Source organism: Pteropus vampyrus, unplaced genomic scaffold (genome assembly GCF_000151845.1).
Source record: "Pteropus vampyrus isolate Shadow unplaced genomic scaffold, Pvam_2.0 Scaffold196, whole genome shotgun sequence".
Lineage (NCBI taxonomy): Eukaryota > Metazoa > Chordata > Mammalia > Chiroptera > Pteropodidae > Pteropus > Pteropus vampyrus.
The window spans coordinates 1,388,348-1,407,340 of NW_011888977.1; the positions used below are offsets into that span (position 1 = coordinate 1,388,348).

General features: G+C 39.8%; 2 protein-coding genes and 2 pseudogenes across 2 annotated transcripts in view; 2 read left to right on the plus strand and 2 right to left on the minus strand.

The window, feature by feature from the left end:
* The window catches only part of WDR88 (WD repeat domain 88), a 37,709-nt gene extending 23,282 nt beyond the window's left edge, over nt 1-14,427 (minus strand). Inside the window, exons 1-4 of the mRNA XM_023537697.1 lie at nt 13,975-14,427; nt 1,975-2,085; nt 717-805; nt 41-104 (exon numbers count right to left, since the gene is read on the minus strand). Coding sequence (XP_023393465.1) covers nt 41-104; nt 717-805; nt 1,975-2,085; nt 13,975-14,283 — 573 coding nt within the window. The 5' untranslated portion in view covers nt 14,284-14,427. The remainder of the gene's footprint in view (nt 1-40; nt 105-716; nt 806-1,974; nt 2,086-13,974) is intronic.
* On the plus strand, nt 9,268-9,394 carry LOC111746668 (annotated as a pseudogene).
* A 407-nt stretch (nt 14,428-14,834) lies between the features above and the next one.
* On the plus strand, nt 14,835-14,953 carry LOC111746662 (annotated as a pseudogene).
* Nucleotides 14,954-15,448: 495 nt separating this feature from the next.
* Nucleotides 15,449-18,993, minus strand: part of GPATCH1 (G-patch domain containing 1) — a 38,136-nt gene continuing 34,591 nt past the window's right edge. The window contains exons 16-18 of the mRNA XM_023537698.1: nt 18,169-18,266; nt 16,864-17,012; nt 15,449-15,725 (exon numbers count right to left, since the gene is read on the minus strand). Of these exons, the coding sequence (XP_023393466.1) occupies nt 15,695-15,725; nt 16,864-17,012; nt 18,169-18,266 (278 nt within the window). The 3' untranslated portion in view covers nt 15,449-15,694. The remainder of the gene's footprint in view (nt 15,726-16,863; nt 17,013-18,168; nt 18,267-18,993) is intronic.

Below are 18,993 nucleotides of genomic sequence, written 5' to 3' on the forward strand. Positions count from 1 at the left end.
GCTGTGCTGTGATGTCTCCCCTGGAGCACGGCATGCTTACCAGTAGCTTGCCTGTTTCAAGGTCCCAAGTCCTCAGTGTTTTGTCATAGGCTGCTGCAGTAATTCTGGAAATAAAATGCCAAGCATAGTGTCTTTATGACAGAGACAGTTACGTTTATGGTTTCGTAAGAGAAAATTTTGCTAATTTACGACCAAAATTGCAAATAATACCAGAATCTTTCTAGAGATGCTCCATGAGCCCCCCTAAAGAGCAGCGTGTTCTCACTGAAAACAGAGAGAACCTAACACAAAAGCCCTACAGCACCACTCTCTTCCCTACTCCCTCAGCCATCCAAATATTTTCTTTCATATTTAGGGTGTTAAAGATATTGTTTCTTCTGTTCTTTAACTGACCATCTTCTTCTAAGGGGATAGCTACAATTCCCAAGGATCAATCATTTCTGCTCACATGTCTATCTTTTTACAGAAAAATACTTTAATAGACAGCTCATTTCATCCTGAAATGTTTTCTTGTACATTTAGTAAAATAGTAAAAATGTACCTTTGACTTGTCATATTGCATGTTTCCGTGGCAATCTCTGTTCTTTATATGAGATAAATTTCCATGAAAGTTAAATGCCCATATTGTTTTACCAAACTGTCCCTAGTGTGCTGTACACCGGCCTGCCTCTTCACTCTCACTTTTCCTGATCAATGTAAAATGAAGGAAAGGTCACCTTCTGTTGTCAGCAGGAACACTGCACTCTAAAACAGGAGCTTTGGGCCCGTTCTCAAAATTCCGAATAAGAGATCCATCCACAGCATCCTCAAATCAACAGGAGAAAGGGAGAGAGAGCAAGAGGTCATTGAGGTATTGACTGAAGTTGTAAACTGAGTTCGACATCATCCCTGAGCTTCACTACAATAGTAAAGTATGAGAACTGCATGGTCCTATGACTCTCACCCAGCTCAAAGGGCAAAAGGACTTCCTCACCCAGGAGGTCACATAATCACCCAGGTCACATAGCTATTGAGTTTCAAATGTGGGGCTGAACCATTTAGACAGTCCCCAAACCCTTCTGCCTTGTCTGCCTGAACTTGGTACCCACTAATGACACAGAAGATGCTCCTCCAAGGTCATCTGGAGGGTGGGGAGCTATACTCCACCCGGTTACCTGAACCAGAACCCAGGAACCAGCTTTGACTCATTCCACTCTGTCCCACTGAAGCCAGAGAAGATGACAAACTCAAGACTGACTAACCGCCCCCAAGAGCCCAGCCTCAGGCACATGGTCATCTGTGGCCTGGCCCCTCAGGAGCATTGCCATCCCCCAGCCCTGCTCCTTTCTCACCCACTCCTGACCGACTAGCAATGTCCCCCAAAACAGGCCTGCTAGGGTCTGCTGGCTATGCCAAGAAGGCTTTGGTAGTGTTCTCAGTGGCGACCTCTCTGCAACTTTTTCTGACCATCACACCCTTGTTCCTTGTGCCCCTGCTTCCCGCACATTGGGGCACTGATCTGTGCTCAGGCCTGCCTCTCCCAACCACCCCTCAAGGACAGGTTCCAGGCATGGCTACTTTTCTGTTCTCTCAACCAGGCCTGGCCATACCACCCCTGTGGATAGAACTCAATTTTCCAAATGAGAAGGATACCCAAAGAGATGACACAGCACAGACATCCCAGGTAGGCCCTAGGCACAGCTGGGACCCTGCAACCAAAGGTGGAGAGCTCTCAGTCCGGGGTTCTCCATCCCCTGCTCCCACTGTTTCCAAATCGACAGGCTAACAGCAGCTGCGCGAACCTCATCTCTCTCTGGAGGCTTGACAATAATGCGAGCCCTCACTTTGCTTTCCTTTCTTGTACTTTTTTCAGAAAGTTCTCTCCAAAGCTTTGTAATCCTTGAGTGCCAGGAAATTCAGTACTGGGGAACTCTCCACAAGAAGTGACATAAGCTTACGGGATGTTTTGGTTCCACCTAACACAAGGCCACCTACCCACAGCTTCACGGTGCAGTCATAGGAGCCACTGAGGAGCTTTGTGTCATCCACACAGAAGTGACAAGAACTCACAATGTGCTGGTGTCCCGTCAGAATTTGAAATGGGATCTGGAAAAAGATAGAATGATTGAGTTAAGTGGGTTGCAGAATATAAGATCGATATTAAAAAATCAATTGTATTTCTATACATTTGCAATGAACAATCTAGAAAAAAAAATAGAAAAATTCTATTTCCAAAAGCATTGAAATAGGAATATATTTAACAAAAAAAGTGTAAAATTTATACTCTGAAAATTCCCAAACATTGTTAAAAGAAATTTAAAAGGACCTAAATAAATGGGAAAACATCCTATGTTCATAGATTAGCAGACTTACTATTGTTAAGATAAAAATATACTCCACAGATTCAATACTATCCCATCAAAATTCCAGCTGACTTCTTTTCTGAAATTGACAAACTGATCCTAAAATTCAGATAGAAACTCAAAAGAAGCAGAATAGCCAAAACGATTTTGAAAAAGAAAGGTGGACCACTCACAATTCCCAATTTCAAAACTTACTACATACAAAAGTTACTATAATCGGTACAAGTCTGGCATAAGGATAAATACATAGATTGATGAAATGAGATTGAGAATCCAAAAATAAGCCCTAATATTTTTGGTCAATTGATTTTTGACAAGGATGTCAAGATAATTTAAAAGGGGGAGAGAATAACCTTTGCAACAAATTGTGCTTGGACAAGTGGATATCCACATGCAAAGGAATAAAGTTGGACCCTTACCTCACACCTTATACAAAATTAACTCCAAATAGATCGAAGACCTAAATAGGAGAGCTAAAACTATAGGACTCTTAGAAGAAAACATGGGTGTAAATCTTCCTGAACTTGCATCAGGTAATGGTTTCTTAGATATGACACAAAAAAATACAAGCAGCAGCAGCAGCAACAACGATAACAACAATGATGATAAACTGGACATTATCTAAAGACAACATCAAGAAAGTAAAAAAAATAAATAAAACAATTCATACAAGGGAAGAAACACTCTGCAAATCATATATTGGAGAAGGGACTCGTATCTAGAGTATATAAAGAACTCTTAAAACTCTACCTATTGGTATGGTGTTATTTGAGAGTGGATTTGGATTAACTGTAAGTGTATATTGCAAACTCTTGGGAAACCACTAAAAAAACTTCAAAAAAAGAACTGTATTTGATATGCTAAAAAAAAAATAGAGAAAATGGAAACACATAGAATGCTCAGTTAAAACCACAAAAGGCAGAAGAGTGGAAGACAAAAATAAAAATAAAAAATAAAAATCAAGGTCAATAAATAGAAAACACAAATTTGGTATTTGTTATAATCCAATTATATCAATAATCATTTTAAATAGTCTGAATCTACCAATTAAAGACAGAGGTTGTCAAAATGGATCAAAAAACAAGACCTAACAGTATGTTGTCAACAAGATATCCACTTCAGATATAAAGACGCATATAGATTAAAAGTAAATGGGTGGAAGAAAATATACCAAACTAACACCTATTAAAAGTAAGCAAGAATAGTTGTATTAACTTTAGACAAAGCATATCTCACAGTAGGAAAGGTATCAGGGATAAAGGGGGGTATTACATAATGACAAAAGGGTCAATTCTCCAAGAAGATATAATAATCCTTAACACGTACGTGCCTAACACCAGAGCATCAAATTACATGAGGCAAAAACTAATGAAATTGCTAAGAGAAATAGGTAAGTCTGCTATTATAGTTGGAGACTTCAGCACCCTTCAATGAAAAATAAACAGATCCAGCAAGCAGAAAATTAATAAGGACATAGTGAAACTCAAGAACACCATCAATCAACTGGATATAATGGACAGCTATAGACTACTTCATCCAACAACAGGGGAATACACATTCTTCTCAAACTCATATGGAATATTCACCAAGATAAACCACATTCTAGGCCATGAAATATACCTTACCAAATTTAAAAGAACAAAAATTATACAATGTCTGCTCTTAGAACACATTAAACTAGAAATCAATAACAGAAATATGGTTGGAATGCCAAAACACATGGAGATTAAATAACACATGGTTCAAAAAAGAAATCTCAGAAAATTTTTTAAATATTTTGAACTAAACAAAAATGAAAACACAAAAACTAATCAAAATTTGTGAAAAGAGTGCAATTTATAGCATTGAATGCACATATTAAAATAGAAGAAAGATCTAAAATTAATTATCTAATCAACTTCCACCTTAGGAAAATAGAAACAGAGCAAATCGAATGCAAAGTAAGAAGAAAAGAAATACTAAGGATTAGAATATTAAATCAATGAAACTGAAAATAGGAAATCAATAGATAAAATCAATGAACTCAAAAGCTGGTCTTTAAAAAGATTAATAAAATTGATAATCTTCTGGCCAGAATAACTAAGAAACATGAGAGAAGACACAAATTGCTAATATTATAAATGAAAGAGACATCACTACAGATCCGATGGACATTAAAAAGATAGAATAATATAAACAACTCTGCTCCCACAAATTTGATAACCCAAAATAAAATGAACTAAATTCAAATTTGAAATGAAGTGGACTAATTCCTTGAAAGACTCTATTTGCTAAAACTCATATGAAAAGAAATAGGTAATTTGAATAGGCCTTTATCTATTTCAGAAATTGAATCACTAATTAATAACCTTTCAAAACAATAGCACCAGGCCCACATGGGTTCACTGGTGAATTCTACCAAATACTTAAGGAAGAAATTATACCAATTTTCTACAATCTCTTTCAGAGGATATAACCAGAGGGAATACTTTCTTTCTGGGAGGCTAGCATTATCTTAATACCAAAACCAGACAACGTTACAAAAAAAGAAAACTACAGACCAATAACTTTCATGAACAGAGAAGCAAATATTCTCAACAAATAGCAAATAGAATCCAACAATGCATACATACATCATGACCAAGTGGGAATTACCCCAGGTATACAAGGCTGGTTCACTATTCCCCCAAAATTAATGTAATCAATCACATCGATAGACTAAAAAGAAAAATCTTACCATATCAATAGGTGCAGGAAAAGCATTTGACAAAATCCAACATCAATCCATGATTAAAAATGCTCAGTAAACTAGGAATAGAGGAGAACTTCTCATTTCAACAACAACAACAAAAAAAATCTACAAAAAACCTACAGTTAACATTATAATTAATGGTGAGAAACTCAAAGCTTTCCCACTAAGATCAAGTACAAGGCAAAGGTGTTCCCTCTTTCCAGTCTTTTTCAACATTGTACCAGAAGTTCTAGTTCATGCAATAAGACAAAAAGAGGATATTAAAGGTATAAGATTTGGAAAGAAGAAATAAAACCATCTTAGTTCACAGATGACATTATCACCTACATAGAAAATCGAAAAGAACAAACAAAAAAACTTCTGGAACTAATAGCAAGGTTGTAGTATACAAGATTAATACACAGAAGGTCGATCACTTTCCCATATATCAGCAATGAACAAATGGATTTTAAGTTAAAAACACAGTATCATTTACATTAGCACCAAAAAACTAAATACTTAGGTGTATAGCTAAGAAAATATGTACAAGATCTATATAAGGAAACTATAACTCTGATGAATAAAATCAAAGAATTGAATAAATGGAGAGACATTCATGGATAGAAAGACTAAATATTGTCAAGATGTCAGTTCTTCTCAACTTCATCTTTGGATTTAATGCAATCCCAATCAAAATCTCAGCTAATTATTTTGTGGATATTAACAAATGAATTCTAAAGCTTAGTGAGGTAAAAGATCCAGGAAAGCTATTGAAAGAGAACAAAGTTGGAGTGCTGGCACTATTCAACTTTAAGATTTACTATAAAGCTACAGAAATCAAGACAGTGTAGTGTTGGTGAAAGAATAGACAAATAGATCAATGTAACAGAAGAGAGAACACAGAAATGGACCCACATAAATAAAATCAACTGCTCTTTGACCAAGGAACAAAGTCAATTCATGGGAAAAATGATAGTCTTTCAACAAACTGTACTGGAACAACATGCAAAAAATAAATAAATCTTCATACAGACCTTAAACCTATCACAAAAATTAACTCAAAATGTACTACAGACCTAAAAGTAAAATGGAAATTTATAAAATTCCTAGACAATAACATAGGAGAAAATCTAGATGATCTTGGGAATGGCAACGACTTTTTAGATACAACACCAATGCCACAATCCATGAGAAAAAATTGATAAACTGGACTTTATGAAAATTTAAAATTTCTGCTCTGTGAAACACTGCATCAAGAGAATGGGAAGACAAAAGAGACCAGGCAGAATGGCAATAATGATAGAGGCTTTGTTCATCCCTCTTGCGACCACACCAAAGGTGTGACGGAAACATGGAGCAAACAGCAAGCAAAGTCACCTGGAAGTCTAGAAGAACAGAATCACTACAACTAGGGAGACAAATAAGACATCAACTTGCAGCTGTAGAAGGTAAAAGGGGGCAAAATGCGAGGCTGCTGGGTCCCAAGTGGCTGAGTGGGACAGAGGCTGCGGCAGTAGCGGCAGGCAGCAGCTGCAGACGCCTCTTAAAAGGGCCATGCCCCCGACAGGACTTTCACAGTGACGGACTCACTCGTTCTCAGCACCAAAGCTGGGTTGGCTGCTTGGGGGCACCAGGGACTTACAGGGACACACAGAGGTATCAGAGTGAGGGCCAGAGGCAAGGCTCTCTCCCTAGCAGAAGTGTCGGCAGTATCCATTTTCCTCTGTTGAGCCCTCCCCGCTCCCAGGGTGCAGACCCAACGCCACCACAACTGAGACATCATCAAACTGGATAACAGGTCGCTCTGTCCAGAGAATTCTTTGAAACTCCGCCTCCTCCAACTTGTGACCCCACCCAAGCCACATTCAGTTGTGTCCTCAGTGAGTCGTGTGTCCCTCGCTGAGCAGCTCCAAGACCCACACTGGTGGCAGCTGACCTTGGTTTTTATTGTGGCCTCTTGAGGCAACTATAAGCACAGCATCTGTGAATTGCTTGCTGAATCTTAACAAGTGGCCCCGGAGGGACACAGGCTGGGGCTAAACTTGCCCTGCAGCTGAACCCCTCTCAGGAATGTGCCACTGGCCACCTACTACACAAAGCCACACTAATAAGACCAGGAGACTTAGGAGCTTTGCTTAGTACATAGAAATAGCCACAAAAAGGCAACCAAAATGGAAAACAAAGAAGCAGAAACACATGAGAAAACAGAACAGAGATCAGGGAAAAATAGAGTCAAGAAATCTGACAGATGCAGAATTCAAAACATTGGTTATAAAAATGTTCAATGAACTTAGGGGAAAAGTAGATGAACTCAGTGAGAACTTTAACAAAGAGATAAAAACATAAAAATGGAAATGGAAATTATAAAAGGGAACCAGTCAGAAATGAAGAACACATTATCTGAGATGAAGAGCATATTAGAGGGAATTAATAGAGTGGATGAAGAAGAGGATTAAACCATTGATATAGAGGATGGGGAAGCCAAGAACGCCCAATCAGAATGGCAAGAAAAAAGAAGCCAAGAATATCATAAGAATTTAAGGAGCCTATGAGACAAAATTAAATGCAAAAATATCCGTGTCATAGGGGTACCTGAAGGAGAAAGGGGAGAACAAGAAGTTGAAGAACTATTTGAAGAACTAATGACGGAAAACTTCCCTAACCAGGTGAAAGAAATAGACATACAACCCCAGGAAGCTCAGTGAGTCCCAAGAAAGAGCAACCCAAAGAGGCCCACACCAAGACACATCATGATTAAAATGCCAAAGAGAGGATCTTAAAAGCAGTAAGAGAAAAGCAGTTAGTTACCTACAAGGGAGCACCCATAAGACTGGCAGATGATTTCTCAAAAGAAACCATGCAGGACAGAAGCGATTGGAAGGAAATATTCAAAGTGATGAAAACCCAGGATCAACAACCAAGAATACTTTATCCAGCAAAGCTATCATTTAGAGTTAAAAGACAAAGAGTTTCCCAAACAAAAATAAGCTAAAAGAATCCATTGATACCAAGTATTACTGGAAATGTTGGAGGTACCTCTTTAAGAAGAAAAAAATGTGTATCAAAAACATGAATAAAGACTGATAATAACTACATATCTATCAACAAGTACCTCAAATAGGAAAGAATTAAGTGCTCCAACCAAAAGATAGGGTGGCTCTTACATATGCTACCTATAAGACTCACTTCAGAGTTAAAGACACACATAGGCTAAAAGGACGAGGGTGGAAAAAATATTGCCTTGATGGACCTAGAGGGTATTGCGCTGAATGAAGTAAGTCAGATAAAGACAAATACCCATGATTTTACATACATGTGGAATCTAAAGAACAAAATAAACTACAACAACAACAAAAATGGAAACAAACTCATAGATACAGAGAATATTTTGAGGGCTACTAGACAGGAGGAGATTTGGGGACGGTGAAAAAGGGCAAAGGGATTAAGAAGTACAAATGGATAGTTACAAAAGTCACGGAGATATAAAGTGTAACAAAAGGAAAATAGTCAACAATGTTGTAATAACTATGTAAGGGAGAAGAGGGGTACTAGATTTAGTGGGGTGATCGCTTTGTGAGTTATATGGATCTCTAATCACTATGCAGTACATCTGAAACTAATATTGTATGCCAACTATAATTGAAAAAGAAACTCATTGAATTGTACAATGTAAATACAAGCAATTAATTGTCTATTATATTCCAATAAAGCTGGAAAAAAAATTTTTTAAAGAGAATGGGAAGACAAGCCACAGACCAAGAGAAGATATTTGTAAAAGACACATTTACGAAAGGATTGTTATCCAAAACAGAGTTGGCCCTCCACATCATCAAATTTTCCATCTGCTAATTCAACCAACCATGAATCAAAACTATAAAAATAAATAAATAAATAAATAAAGGTTATGTTGTTCCTGATATGTACTATGTAGTTAGGCCTAAAATTGTTACATCTGTACTGAAAATGTACAGACATTCTTTTGTCATTATTCCCTAAAAGATACAGTATAACAATTTACATAGCATTTACATTGTATTAGGTATTATAAGTAATCTAGAGATGAGTTAAAGTATATGGGAGAATATGCATATGCAACTCCTACACTATTTTACCCAGGGACTTCAGCATCTGTGGATTTTGGTATCTGAGGCAGTGGTCCTGGAATCAATCACCTGAGGATACTGAGGGAAACTGTATACAAAATACTCTCAAAGCTCGCTAGGCCAATTAAACCAAACGTGCTCTTTTCCCCATGGGGGCCTAGTGTGCAACAGCAGCATCCTTGGTAGTGTATGCAGCCTGTTGCTTGTATGAGTTGCCCTAAGGGACCTTGGAGACAGCCCTTTTCCAGTGGACACTCATGTCTGACCTCACACTGTCCCCAATTTAGACTCCAAACAGGTATGCAGGGTGCCTTTGGAAAGCTGCAGGGCACAATGGCCAGGGTCCACATTGGCCAAGCAATCATGTCCACCTGCACCAAGCTGCAGAACAAAGAGCATGTGATCGAGACTCTAGGCAAGGCCAAGTTCAAGTTCTCTGGCCAACAGATTCATATCTCCAAGAAGTGGGGAGTTACTAAGTTTAATGCAGATGAGTTTGAAGACATGGTAGCTGAAAAGCAGCTCATCCCAATGGTTGTGGGGTCTAATACATTCCTAATTGTGGTCTCCTGGACAAATGGCAGGCTTTGCACTCATGAGAGTCTTGGTGCTGTCCCCTCCTTATATGCTCACCAATAAATACTACTTCCTCTGTCCAAAAAACAAACAAACAAATGAACAAACAAAAAAAAACTCTTGAAGCTCAACAATAATAAACAATAAACAACAGTATTAAAAAATGTGCCAATGACCTTCATAGACACTCACCAGAAAGATACACAGAAAGCAAATAAGCATGTGAAAGGATGTTTCACATCCTATGTGATCAGGGATTTCCAAATCATAACAATAATAATATTTGAATGGCCAAAATCCAGAACACTGACAATGCCAAATGCTGATGAGGATGTGGAACCACAGGAACTCTCATTCATCGCTGGTAGGTATACAAAATTGTACAGCTACCTTGGGAGACAGTTTGGCAAAACTAAACATCCTTAACATACAATCACATGCCTTGGTATTTTCCAAAGGCGTTTAAAATTTATGTTCACACAAAAACCTGCACACAGATGTTTATAACAGCTTTATTCATAATTGCCAGAACTTGGAAGCAACCTTGAAGAAACTGAAGATGTCCTTCAGTAGTTGAATGGATAATAAACTATGGCACATCAAGATAATGGAATATTTTTCAGTGCTAAAAAGAAATGAACTCTCAAACCATGAAAAGACATGCAAGAAACTTAAATGTGCATTACTAAGTGAAAGAAGCCAGTCTGAAAAGACCATATACTGTACATATCCAAATACATGATATAGTGGAAAATCTATGGAGACAGTAAAGGGTCAATGGTTACCAGGGGTTAAGAGCGTTGGAAGAATGAACAGGTGGAACACAGGGATTTTTTAGGGCAGTGCAACTATTCACAATACCATAATGATTAGTACAGGTCATTACGCTTTTGTTCAAACCCATAGAATGTACAACGCCAAGAGTGAACTGTAATGTTAGCTATGGACTTTGGGTGTCATTATAGGCTCATCAGTTGTTCCAAATATTTCATTCAGTGGGGAGTATGTCGATAAAGTGGAAGCCATGCATGTGTGGACATAGGGAATATTTGGAAAATCTCTAAACCTTCTGCTCAATTTTGCTGTGGACTTAAAACTGCTCTAAAAAATAAAGTCTATTTTAAAAACATATATGTATACTTTTTAAAGGAATGAAGTACTGATACATCCACGACATATATGAACTTTGAAAATATTATACTAAGGAAGAGGAGCCAGTCACAAAAAACAAAAGACTACATATTGCTTGATCCTATTTCTAGGAAGGTCCAGAACAGGCAATTCTATAGGCAGAAAGTTAATTAGTAGTGGCCTAGAGTGGGGACGACCGCTTGAGGGGAAATGGAGAATGCCTGCTAATGGGTATGGGGTTTCTTCTGAAATGATCGTGGTCCTGGTTGTACAACTCTGTGAATACACTAAAAACCATTGAACTCTACATTTACATAGAGTTGTATGATATAGGAATTATACCTCAATAAAGAAGGGGGGTTTGTTTTTTTGTTTTTGTTTTTAAAAAAAAAAAAAGAGCAAGCTTGAGATGTTCCACTCTCCCCCTCCCCTGAAGGAAGACGTTATAGGGGGGTAAGGGGACGTAGTCTGGGGCAGTGCGGTATGAAGGGAAGTGAGAACATGGGACCCAGAAAGGAGGGGTTGGGCTCTGCCGCTGGGGGCGTAGGCATACCAGCCAGTGGCGGGGCGGGGTGGCGCCCACGGGATGGGGACCTGTCCGGCAGTGCGGGGAGCAGCCCCGGGTGGACCACCCCCAGCTCTATGCACGCCTTCAGCCAGCTGCTTCCGCCTCCAGGCAAGAGTCTCAGGTCTTCCTGGTTTCTTTCCTTTAAAAAACAACTTCATTCTGGGAAAGCAGAGACGAATATGCGAGAAGGGGAAATCCTTTTAACCCCATCCCGACCTTTCTGGGGACCTTCTCGCAGTTTTTTCTGTGCATAGCAGTTTTGGGGTCCATTAGGGAAGAAGAGAGACCCCGAGGTGCTGCGGAGAGAGGTTCTGAACACATGGATACATTTTCATAGGCGCTAACAAAAATGACTGTCTACTTTTTGTAAAAGCAAGTTACTTCTGGTTTTGAGACAATTTTAAATTGCAACATAGGACGTTTTCATTGAGCTACACAATCACATCGATTTCACCATATAAACATCTCCGAAGTATATTTTTTCAGTCACTGCTCCTCTCTACTTATTCTAAATTGCTCTTTCTCTTACTTGAGTTCTTAAATTTTCATTTGCTGTCGTTGTTGTTTGCCTGAGTGTTCCCTTGAGTAACTTTTTCCTCAGAGAGAAGCATCCTTTCTGAGTTTTTGCAGCTCTGAAGAAAATGTCTGTTGCCTTTATTGGAAAATCAGCAATTTAGCCAGGTAGAGAATTCTTAGATCACAAACTTCCCTCTCAGAGTTTTATAGAACTTCTCAATTTCTGTCATTCTAATGGATCATAAAACCTTAGGCCATCTAGAAATCAGTATGTCAAGATGAACCAACCTGATGGGAGTAACTACCCATAGAGCTTGTTTTCCAAAGAAAAGTATTGTTTAGAGTGGCAAAATTATAAACCTACCTAGGCGTGTTGTAAAGCCATTTGAAAGTAACTAGAGCAAGTTTTGTGGCTGGAAATGTAGTGCTTAAATCACATTCAGCTTTAAAAGGTAGTGACAAATACAGATGAATTTACAAAAAGAAAAAAAACTTCAGGCCAAAAAAATCATACGCCATCTGAATGTGCATCCATAGGTGACTGATTAAAGTCATCAGGGAACAGCCAGCCAATAGGATACTATCGGTAAAAACAGATCAAGGAAGGTATTCTTCATTGATATGGGAAGATCTTCAAAGTATACTAAAACCAGATGCAGAAGAGACCTAAATTTTGCCTTTATATATAAAAAGGGGGTGGGGATATGTACATGTATGTGCTGGTAAATGGATAAAATATCTCTGTAAGGACATAGAAGAAACTAGAAACATTGTCTCTGTAAAGGGAAATGGGTAGTTGGGGAGCAAGGGTGCTAGGGAGACATTTAATTCTTAAAAAAAAAAAACTTTTATGTCTATTGAATTTGAATCGAGGATGTTCTACTGAGAAGACAAATAAAATACATTTCCTGTTCGTTCCTTTAACTTTACTTAAAAATCAGAAGAGCACAACTAAAAACACAGCGAAAACACTGGCACACACTTTGCTTTTTCTTCAAACACACTTCCCCACGGAGACCCCATTTGGGGGGAGAAGGGAACAGGGACGGGACAGAGACAGACAGCCGATCGATAACCCCAGTTATGGACCCTGCTCAGTGGTCTTCCAATGGCTGGAGAAGCCTGGAGCTCAGTCTGATCCCAGGCTTTTTCATGTGTGTGGGACAACCTTGCTCCTAGCCTTGCAGCGAATGCATTCACCAGGTGTAGGTCACATTCCCCTGCAATCTTGCATTGAACTTGACATCTCTGTCCACGTGAGCAGTCTTTCCTCAACCCAGGGAGGTTTTCTTCACTGTTTCCTGCTGATTTCTTTCCTTCTCTCCACACCTCTTACATGTATGTTGATTCTTCAGGATCTAGATCTCTCTTGCATGCTCATCTTTTCTCTCATAATTATTGTTCCTTTATATATTTTTCTCTGAGTTCTCAGAGAATCTCATGAGTTTATTTTCTAATTTTGTGTTTCAGTTCTCCCCTCTCCAATTTGGGTTTGGAAATCCTCTTTCAGCCCCAAGAATTCTCTGTTCGCAGATTATTTCCTCTTTCCATCTGCCAGCCTTTGTTTCATCAATGTAATGTCTCTCAGATACCAAAGTAGTATTGTTAGGTTTTTATTTATCTATTTCACTTTATTATTACTCTAAGTTTTCTGTTACTTTTGGTGCTGTTTAATGGGTGGGAAGGGCTCCTCCACTGACCCTGGGGTAGGCACTTGGGAGCGTCATCATAGGGACATTTGGGAGGCTCAGCTGGAGACTACTGGGTCTGGGTTGGGTCAGGGTAGCCACTTTGGAACACAGTCCTCCTCTCCTAGGACAGCCCTGTTTCCTCAGAGATGACAGCAGGGAGCGCCTGGGCTACTTCCAAGGCTCTGCCCACCAGGTGTGTCTCTGGCAGGTGACTGGACCCAGGGTTTCACTGGGGGTCCTAGCAAAGCCAGGTGGGTCTCTCACAGGTTTCTTGCCAGCTCGTGCCCTCCCCACGTGCGGAACAAGCCACCACCCCCACCCCAGGGGCGGTTCTGACCTTGGAGAGGGGCTCCTGGTCGCCCCAAGACTTCTTTTCAGGCATCGGAGGCATGGGTGGTGGCAAGTCCTGGTTTAAGTCCAGGGGGTTGAGGGAAGCCAGAAGCCGGCCCCGCTGCGCCTCCAAGATCGACAGCTGTATTTGGGTGTAGGCCTTGACCAAGGTAGCCCAGGGCACCCTGTGGGACTCCTGTGCGCCCTCGGCCGCTGGGACCACGGGCGGCTGCATGGTGGATTCCTGGAGCGCTGTCTTCCTGTTCTTGTCCTGGGCTTTTGGGGAGCTGGGGGAGCGCGGTGTCTGGGAAGCCATCTCGGAGCCCCGCCTGCTGGTGGCCGACACTGGGGTCTAGCGGCAAACGGCGGCCCCACGCGCCCACGGCTCCATGCCCAGCCCTTGGAACTAACATGTCCTCCCCGGGCTCGGCCATCTCACTGCCTTCGCTCGCTGCAGAAATAGTTCCATCCGCCACCCCACCCCCACCCCGACCCCAACCCCGCCCCACGCCCGGGAAAAATGGGCTTCACATTCTGGGCACAAAAGGAACAACACCAAGCATGTGAAACCAGTGGTCTCATCCTCGCGACCTCCATTTGGGTCTCCCTGGCTCCCTCTCTCAGGACGATTTCCGTGTCCTCAGCCTGTGTAAGGGCTCCGGACCGACCCACTCATGTTGACAACAGAGAAATAGTCAGTAAGTTAGAGAATAGGCCCTGGATGAATTAAGACGCAGCTATTTGGGGCAGGTAGACATACCATATAAGAACATGAAGGAAATATCTGTCACAATGCCAGTGACAATAACAGAGAACGAAATGTCACATCTGGTCGATAGCAATCCCACTGCTAGAAAGACTGGAGGAGCCTATGGCCATGCCACCCTGAACGTGCCCAGTCTCTTTTGATCTCGGAAGCTAAGCAGGTTTGGGCGTGGTTAGTACTTGGATGGGAGACCACCTAGGAATACTAGGTTCTGTAGGCATTAAAAAAAAAAAAAAGCAAGCAAGCTTAAGTTGCCATGTCTGAATGGGTAGAAGTGGTAAAAGTACCTTTCTTCCTTTTAAAATTGTTCTCATTTTATGATGTTACTTTGATAATGTAAAAAAGTCTGTAGTTTTTTCAAAGGTCTCATCAGTGCAGATGAAGCAGCCTCAGAGCAAGGAGTGGATGCACACTCTCCTGCTCTTGGTCTGGGTGCCTCAGACACTTTGGTGACATCTACCTTGAAAGGCTGAGGCCACTTGCCAGGATTGCGGCACTGTGCCACACACTGGACTCCTGGCCACCACCATCAACCCCCAGAGGGAGGAACCACACTCCCAGGGAAACCACAGGCATCAGAAAGCAAGGGACTGCCTCCTTCTTGTGCAAGTTCTTAACTAAGTCCAACTGTCCTTATCCGGACTCTGCTTACTTCCTAACAAAACAATAGAAAGGCTTCACTTTTCACCTCTGCTTTAAAATTTCAAGAAAAAAATTCATGAATAAAAAATTTTCATTTTAATTAAACTGTACAGTCTGAATTTGTTCGACACTAAAATTAAAAATAGAAAGCAATTTCTGCAACCTTCCAAGACAGCCTTTGCAATGTCAAGGTTTTAAAAATTATTTTACAGCATGAATTTACATATAAATACAATCTGTACAATGTATTAACTGAGCATTCAATGAGTTTCCATCCTGGAAGCGATCTGGTACTAGGACAGGCCAGGGCAGAATTCAATTACTGCCTCCTTAGCGGAAGACGTTTTAGCCTGGAAAATGAAATAAAAGTGAGAGAGAAGGAAAGTTAGATACAAACTGAAAAACCAGACAGCTCAATTCTATTAGGCTTCACTGTTCTATACCACTGAGATGTAGGGGTTCTTTTTAATCGCAGCTAGCTTACTCACCCCAACTGATACAATTGCCTATCCATTTGGAGAAAGATAAATTAGATGCCTACCTTACTCTGTTTGCAAAAAAAAAAAAAAATCCAAATATACGAAACAAAATCAAAACTATAATAAAAGCATGAGAATTGTAAGTGTGTGTGTGTAATGAAAAACTTCAAAAAACAAAAATGTAAAACAGACCAACAAAGAAAATTGGTAAAGCTGAGTGCACCAAAACTTAAAGTTTCTATACAATAAAGGCAGTTAAAATCATATGATAGGTAACACAGTAAAACAAAAAGGATTAATATCCAGAATTATTATTTTTAATCCCTAAAAATCAGTAAAACAGTACCTAAAAACCAGTAAAAGAAACTAACAGAAAACAGAATACTGTGCAAAGGACATGAGCAAGCTATTCATGAGAGAGCACATGGCAAAGGCTGAGACACATAGCAAAGGATGCTCAACCTGACTAACAATCCAGGAAATGCAAATTAAAATGAGATGCCATTCTTTACCCATCATACTGGCAAACATTTTTATACTGTTTGTAATTGATATAATAACAGCTGCTTTCATAATTTAAACTGATACAGCCACTTTTGGAAACAACTGGGCAGTATTTATTCATTCTAAATGTTCATACCTTATAGATTTATGCTACATAAAATTATATTATATTAAAAATGCATAACAAAATGTGTGTATATGTATGTTACATGTGTGTGGTTGTTCAAAAAATTCTTCAAAGTTACATATGAAAGTGACAGCAGAGGTTACTGTGGAAAGAGGAGGTTTGGGGAATTGGTCAGGGGCCATTTTATGTTTTATCTCTAAGGAATGAACTTTCACAATGATAATATATTCACATATTACTTATGTAATTAAAAATTAACTTTTTAAAAAAGACTAATATGCAGATTTATCACTTCTGACATTTGCCTCTAAGCAAATACAACGAGATTTTAATAAGCCTTTGAAAGGTCTCCGAAAACCACTGTCTCCTGTTGCCTACCGTCTCAGCAGTTCTTGGGGTGACATGTCTGCGGTCCCTTCTTCACCACTCTGGCTGTCACTGCTGTCTGTACTCTCAGAACTACTACTTTTCTCTGATTTTTTATTCTTTTGCTTGCCTTTGTGTTTGTGCTTCCGGTGTTTCTTTTTCTTAAAAAAGAAAAAGAAGGAGCTGTTAGTGGTGGACAAAGACACACACACATACATGTTTCCCTCCCTAATTCGGGATAATGAGACATTTGATAGCTAGAGTTGTTTAAAAACAAAAACAAAAAAATCTCATTTGGATTGAGCTTTAATTTAGTATGAGACAGACCAGGAACATACAGCTGTGCACTCTCTCCACCTGCACACACTCATAGAAATGACCCTCTAGTGACACACAGCAGAACCAGAAGGATATAGGCAGGATATTGTCTCGACACTTAGCCCCCATCTTATCCAAGGTGACCCCTGCCACCTCCTATGAACCTGACTGGTCCATTTTGTTAGGCATATGTGATAAACTACACATCAGGATGGCAAGTGCCCTAGAAATGCACAAAGAAGAAACTGGTAGGCAGTCAGAGAAAAGCAGGAACACTGCTAAGAAATAAACGAATTTGATTTTTGAACCTGTCAGCACCAATTTTTTTCCTTTCTCTACAAGAGAACTTTTCTTACCCTCTATGCTCAGGAATCTTTTTTTCTGACAGCCAGTAAGGGAACTATTTCTAATTGATCCAACTACTGCCCAGACGACTTTGGGTACCTGACACTAACATTAACTGAATTAAAAGCCTGTGCCTAACTGAAAAGAAGACATGGACGATGAAATGAGGGATGTCAACAGTGAACACGCACTACTCGTTCAGGTTTCCTTCACTTCAAATGGCAAGCTACGGACCAACATCTTTATGTATGATGATGACAAAGTAGTTGAGAAGTGTTCAAAAGAATACCTACATTAATATGGAATGAATAATTAAATAAAATCGTTTCATTATTTAAAACTCAACCATTACTCAAAGACACTTAAATGTCCTTTTTCATACTTTTTAATGCTTATAGATTTAAAATTTTTCAAAGTACAACCAGTTTAAATAGTCTGGCTGAATAAAAACAAAGTTCTGAAAATCGAGAGTTTACATTGAATGTCTAGTCCACACTTCTGTCAGGGTGTCGAGGAACCCATGTGCCCTCATCCTGGCAACAAGATGCACTCTTCGATGGGCTTCGTGTGTCACATCTGAGAGTCTGTCTGGACGACAGAAGCGGGGGCATCAGACCCCACACCCTGATCCTGGGACACTCAGAAGTTACTCACCTTCTCTCTCCTCCGTCTATGTTCTTTCTTGGTCTTATGTTTTTCTTTGTTCTTTTTATGTTTCTCTTTTTGAGGAGCCTCAAGTTTCTGACGGGCATCTAAAATACAAATGTAATAAGCACATGAACTCTGGGGGAAAATAAAGGCTAATTGATTGAATTGGGAATGTGCCTTGATGTTTAACATTAAGGTAGAACTCCTGCCCTACCTCACTGATAAACAAATGGATTAGCACATCACGTTAGCTCTATATTTAGAAACTGCAGAAATCTCAACATAAGACCTGTGTGACCCAACCAGTATCTGACACAGCCTTTTCTGTCAGATGACGTCAGATGAAGATAAAGTCAGACAGAATGCCAATAAACCTTTTGTAATTTAACATCCTCAGGTGAGCTCAGAGACGAACCAGAGTCTGAACCTCAGCTCTGCAGCCAGCTGTGATCTTTGGCACATTGCTTAACCTCTTTGAGTCTCAGTTTCCCCTTCTATAAAAAAGGGATAACAAAAATCCCTGTCTTCTTAGGGACATAGAGAGGATTGGACAGGACCACACGCATGAATCCCATAGCCCGGAATCTGGCACATAAATGTCAGCTCCTCTCACATCATCCTCTCTTTACAAAAGCACATTTGACATGAATTTGTATTATCAGAAGAAACACCAAAAACTAGCACCAGAGCAACATGATATATGTAATCGTTAAAATGACAAGTTGCAGGCACCTGAATTCTCCACCTCCAAATACTGACCAAAATGTTTTCGTGGGTTGTTCATTTCCAGGTCCCCAAATCAGCAAAAAGTCACAATAACAGAAATAGTAT